Raw genomic sequence first — 5,542 nt, 5'->3', positions numbered from 1 at the left:
AGGAGTCATTTAAAATGGAGTGAAGCAAAATGGACAACTGTTCTGTGGTCAGATGAGTCGCGATTTGAAGTTCTTTATGGAACACTGGGACGCCATGTCATCCGGACCAGAGAGGACAAGGATAAGCCAAGATGTTATCAACGTTCAGAAGCCTGCATCGTTGATGGTCTGGGGCTGCATGAGTGCTGGTGGCCTGGGCAGCTTGCATGTCTCCATTAATGCAGAGAACTATGTTCAGGTTCTAGAACAACATATGCTCCCATCTAGACGTCATCTCTTTCAGGGAAGACCCTGCATTTTTCAACAAGATAATGCCAGACCACATTCTGCAGCAATCACAACATCATGGCTACGTAGGAGAAGGATCTGGGTACTGAAATGTCCAGCCTGCAGTCCAGATCTTTCACCTATAGAGAACATTTGGCGCATCATAAAGAGGAAGGTGCGACAAAGTCAGCCCAAGACGAATGAACAGTTAGAGGCCTGTATTAGACATGAATGGGAGAATTTCTATTTCTAAACTTAAGAAACTGGTCTCCTCTGTCCCCACACGTCTTATGAGTGTTGTAAGAAGGGGGGATGCCACACAGTTGTAAAAATGGCCTTGTCCCAACTTTTTTGGGATTTGTTGATGTCGTGAAATTTTGAAACATATTTTTCCCTTAAAATGATACATTCTCTCAGTTTAAACTTTTGATCTGTGATTTGTGTCCTATAGTGAATAAAATATTGGAGGTTGGCACCATTTGTCCCCAAATTTAAGACATAGGAGTGACCCAACTAAAAAAAAAAAATCACAATTTGTGAATTTATTCACAATTTGTTTAGTGTCCTAACTTTTTTGGAATCCGGTTTGTATAAATATAGATAAACAGCTAAAATTATGATTTTTTGTTGTTGTTTTTGACCAGATTTTGTCACTACTTTACAGTTAACCTTGATGTGGAAGCACAAGGTAAACAGCGCAAGTTTCTTGGCAAAAAAGCATGCAGAGATGCTTTAGATCTGCAAACAGGCAAGACCTACCTGATCATGGGCTCATCCAGAGACATAAACAATGACGAACTCAACATGAGGTAACTGGAGATTAGTATCAATTTCACATTCGTACAAAATCCTCTTTAAAATGACTTTTGTGCATCAACGTCTACTATTGATAACAATAAATATATCGGTTGATGAAAAACCATCTGCTTGTAAAGTCCCTCACTGTGTGGCGATGTAATGAAGAGTATTTCTTCTGACTTGTGTTACTCAGCCGCTGGTATACGCTTGGAGGGAACACCTGGATCGAGTACTGGCCCTTAGTAACGGAGTGCCAGCTGGAGGCGCACCGACCTGTCTGTATGTGTCTGGAGGAGATGGTCGACCAGTTCACTGCCTTTGGATGCTTTGAATAAAACAGACCCAAACTAAATTCCCCTCACTCATCTTTTGTGACCCGCCTCCAGGACCAGGATGTCAAGTTTCCAGTCTAAACAGATTTCTCTTTGTTTTTATTTTTTTTATTTTTTAAATGTTCTTTCCTATTAAAATGCATTTGTTCTTGTTGCCTTCATCTTACGGGTGAAGGCAACAATGACTATTGTTGCCAATATAACATTTCACTTACTTCACTGGCAACAATGACTATTGTTGCCAGTGAAGTAAGTGAAATGTTATATTTGTTTTTAATTACATGCTCTTGGTATTTTAATTACTGGGATGACTTTTTTTTATGATCGTCGTGCTCATGTCATCTGTCATAGAAATTAACCTTTTTAGTTAAGCCGGTGAATTTACAGAAATGTTTATTAATGTGCGCTTTCTTCATATATTATCCAACAAATAAAAAATGTTCTCCCTGCAGAGAGTCTGACAATGAATCTTCTGTTTCTAAAGCTGTGACAAAACAATCAACAATGACAATCTGTTAGCATTTGTATGTGAACATATCTGTAGGAGTCTGTCTCCTCAGTTAAATTTACTTGCCAAGTTCAAAATTTTTTGCTATTTGAATAAAGTATTATAGACTTAATCTACCTATTTTTCATACATTAGCATAAGTAGAAAGATTCATTACAATGGTCTTAAAAGCAGCACGCATCTGGCCAGTAACTTAAACATAAACTGACTTTATAGTAAAAATATATTGATCAAATCCAGGTAAGAGAGTAAACTCATTGGATGTACTGCTTTGAAAAGGGTTTAGCAGGTTAGTTTTTAAATTAGGACATATTTTAAGGATTACACCGTGAATGAGGCATGTGACAGGGGAAGTGAAAGTCCACACAGAAGGAAGCGGCTGCATGACGGAAACCTGCTGCACCAACAGTCAATACGGGGTCAGGCTGCAGGATGACGAGGACACAGCAGTGGTGGTTGTTTACCTCAGTGGCTTTTATTTCTGTGATTTCTAGGACAGCAGCAGCTCCAATGTAAGTCTGATCTTCTTCTATCCTCTAGTTTTTTATCACTGCATGCCTGCCTGTCTTCAATCCTGTTAGAGAAAGTTATAAATTTGATCTATTTGTTAATAGATCATCCAAAAGGGTCAAAGAAGATCAATTAATAGGCAGAGAAATTATCAAATATATCTATTCCCAAACTTATGGCGAAAATTTAACTTTTCTACAGGAAGTTTTACGTAAAAAAGGTTTCATAAAATACGTTTTAGCTTTGAAACAGTATTTTAATATTTGGAGACTAAAATGTATTTTTTGCCAACTTTGTGTGTCAAACACTGACATTGTGTTAATGTTATGAGGCTAATTTTTACAGACTGAGGTGATGGTCAACAAAATATGAAGACTGGAAGAAAACATTTGAAAGCTTAAAGTGTCAAAGTACCATTAGGCAGGTTAAAAAAAAGATTTAATGTGTTTGTAATAAAGAATAACAATAAAATGTTACCTGTTGGATTTGGGTCAGGGGGAAAAAAACTCAATAAATCACACATTGAACATGTGGGAAATGTTTTTGGATATGCAGGGTAAACAGAAACTTTAATAGACTCAAACAAATGTTGTGAAACGAAAAGGTAAATGATTTATCTGTGATAAGATGTCAGTGACCTGTAACTGGGTCCAGTCTGGCCGGTCAAAACTTTACGTTTACCTCCTGTCCTGTTTCTGCTCTGCAGGAAGGTGATGTCTGCCCCCAACCTGCTGCGGCTGGGAAGACCACAAAACATCTTCGTGGAGTGCCAGGACTGCCCCAGTGAGAACAACTTCACCGTCGGCATCAGTGTGATGAACTGGCCGACCAAATCTCAAAGACTTGCACACGCCTCTGTGAACCTCAACACTGCAAACAGATTTCAAGGCTTTGGGGAAGTTGAGGTGATGTTGAAACCGAGGTTTACCTCAAACGTTTGCGGATTTAATTCATGAAAAGTGTGCAAATAAAACATTTTGAACCGTCTTCAAATGTCCAATATAAACACCGCTCACTCCTTGCAAACGTTTCTTTTAAATCTTTGACAGATTCCTGCTGACGACTTCATTCGCAGTCCAAACTTAAAGCACTATGTGTATCTGCAAGCTCAGTTCCCCGATGCAAAGCTGGAGAAAGTCGTCCTCTTGTCCCTGCATGCCGGCTACATCTTCATCCAGACGGACAAAGCGCTCTACACGCCCAACAGCAAAGGTGAGTCCGACAGCGCCACAAACACACCTGGCCTGTTAGGTTGTTTAAACGAGGCGACTTTAACACCAGAGACGGTCATGAAATCAGTCAGGAAGTTCAAATTGCAAATGAAGATGGTCTTGATTTCTGAGACAGACTCTTTTTCCTCAGCTGAATTTTAGGCAATACTAAGTTATTTCTAAGTAGAAAATATAAAAAGAAAGAGACAAACAATGGGGACAAAAATTTGTCGGGGTCTGGTGGTATTTGCAGAAGTTTACGTCCAAGTTAGAACTTAGCAATGGAAGTTTTAATGTTTTATTTTTGAGAAAATGGGAGTTCAGTCCACAGTTTTACCTGATGGGTTCATGTAAAAAGTCTCATGATAATTAGATGTGTAATATCTTTGCTGCAGTTCATTACAGGATATTTGCGATGACGCCTGACATGAAGCCTGTGGAGAGAGACAACATGACCCAGATGGACGCTTCTGTTGCCATTGAGTTTGTGGTAATTTATTTAACATTTGAATATCATTGTTGCATGTTATGTTATAAAAAAAAACATAGATGGTAACTCCATGTTCACTAAACATATCTAGAAGTGATTTCTCACAATATGTGTCAATATGTGAAGTTTCTGTGCCGTATTTAAACAAATTGACTGATATTTATTAATACAGATTCATAGAACGATAATTTTTAAATTAAGGATTTACTAAAAGCATTTTAATTATCAGTTTTAATAACAATAAATCTTGATTTCAACCCTTTAGACCCCTGAAGGTGTCATTCTACCGCTGGATCCAGTCGCTCTGAGGTCAGGAATTCATTCTGGAGATTTTCAACTTGCTGAAGTTGTCAGGTGAGTATATGGCATTTTGATATGGTCTGGAAAAAAATTATGAGTTCACTTAAAATGACCAGTTTCTCTGATTTTACTCTTTATAAAAGGGTAAAATCATGTTTGAGTATCATGTTGAGCTCTTATTCTATAAATTACTGACATCATGTCTCTGAAATTCCAAGCGAAAATTTAGTATTTATTTACAGAAAATGAGAAATAGTGAAAATAAAGCAAAAGCGCTTTCAGACCTCAAATAACGCAAAGGAAACAAGTTTATGTTAATCTATAATCAACAGTGCTAATGTTTTAACTCGTAATTTTTAAACACATAATTTTATTGCTACAGTTTTCCTGAATGTTTTTGGCTACAGTAAAGTGAAGGATCTTGTCGATTTGTGTCGTATTAACTTGACTTACCAGTAAACTGACTCACTAAGGAATTCAAGACAGTAATGTAACAAATATAGCTACCTATTCACTCTATCTTAACTTTACTACTAACTGGCACACATGGACAGTCAAAGATGGGAGGATTGTTTAAACAGGCCATACATCCTGATGCTCTTCCTGTGTGCTGTGTGTCAAGTGTTGGACTTTGGAGAATCGTGGCGAGGTTTCAAAGCTTACCACAGATGAGCTACTCTGCAGAGTTTGAAATCAAAGAATACGGTGAGTTGCGTCAGTTTCCCTGACGTGCTGGTTGTGATTGTTCTGGTGTCAGGGCTCACTCAAACCTTAAACTTTCAGTGCTGCCCAGTTTCGACGTCAAACTGATACGCCGAAGTTCGTTCTTCTTTTCGGACAGCAAAGAACTCCACGTAGACATCAAGGCCACGTACGTTGAGTTTTTCTTTGTAGGAGACAAGTATTGATTACCAGATTGATTTAAGTTTTCTGTAGTACTTTGATCTACCGCAGTAGAAACTCGTGTTGGGACGTTAATAAATAAAAGTGCCTTCCTGCTGATTTCAGGTACATGTTTGGTGAAGATGTAGAAGGCTCTGCATATGGAGCTTTTGGAGTTATCCATCAAAATCAAAAGAAGAGCTTCCCCAGCTCACTTCAGAGAGTGCCGGTAGGTCTTTACCTT

General features: G+C 38.3%; 2 protein-coding genes across 3 annotated transcripts in view; both read left to right on the top strand.

Annotated features, from left to right (window-relative positions):
- LOC103154171 (complement C3-like) overlaps positions 1 to 1,847 on the top strand; it is a 24,877-nt gene extending 23,030 nt beyond the window's left edge. For both annotated transcript variants that reach the window (XM_007575366.2, XM_016662488.1), the window contains exons 42-43: positions 932 to 1,076; positions 1,259 to 1,847. In XM_007575366.2, the coding sequence (XP_007575428.1) occupies positions 932 to 1,076; positions 1,259 to 1,400 (287 nt within the window). In that variant the 3' untranslated portion in view covers positions 1,401 to 1,847. The remainder of the gene's footprint in view (positions 1 to 931; positions 1,077 to 1,258) is intronic.
- Positions 1,848 to 2,261: 414 nt separating this feature from the next.
- Positions 2,262 to 5,542, top strand: part of LOC103154176 (complement C3-like) — a 21,636-nt gene continuing 18,355 nt past the window's right edge. Inside the window, exons 1-8 of the mRNA XM_016662487.1 lie at positions 2,262 to 2,417; positions 3,122 to 3,320; positions 3,465 to 3,627; positions 4,022 to 4,116; positions 4,382 to 4,470; positions 5,039 to 5,121; positions 5,200 to 5,287; positions 5,425 to 5,527. Coding sequence (XP_016517973.1) covers positions 2,338 to 2,417; positions 3,122 to 3,320; positions 3,465 to 3,627; positions 4,022 to 4,116; positions 4,382 to 4,470; positions 5,039 to 5,121; positions 5,200 to 5,287; positions 5,425 to 5,527 — 900 coding nt within the window. The 5' untranslated portion in view covers positions 2,262 to 2,337. The remainder of the gene's footprint in view (positions 2,418 to 3,121; positions 3,321 to 3,464; positions 3,628 to 4,021; positions 4,117 to 4,381; positions 4,471 to 5,038; positions 5,122 to 5,199; positions 5,288 to 5,424; positions 5,528 to 5,542) is intronic.

The sequence above is a fragment of the Poecilia formosa genome, unplaced genomic scaffold, assembly GCF_000485575.1.
Source record: "Poecilia formosa unplaced genomic scaffold, Poecilia_formosa-5.1.2 Scaffold375, whole genome shotgun sequence".
Lineage (NCBI taxonomy): Eukaryota > Metazoa > Chordata > Actinopteri > Cyprinodontiformes > Poeciliidae > Poecilia > Poecilia formosa.
The sequence above is the reverse complement of the archived record's forward strand: the minus strand, read 5'-3'. Positions and strand labels throughout refer to the sequence as shown.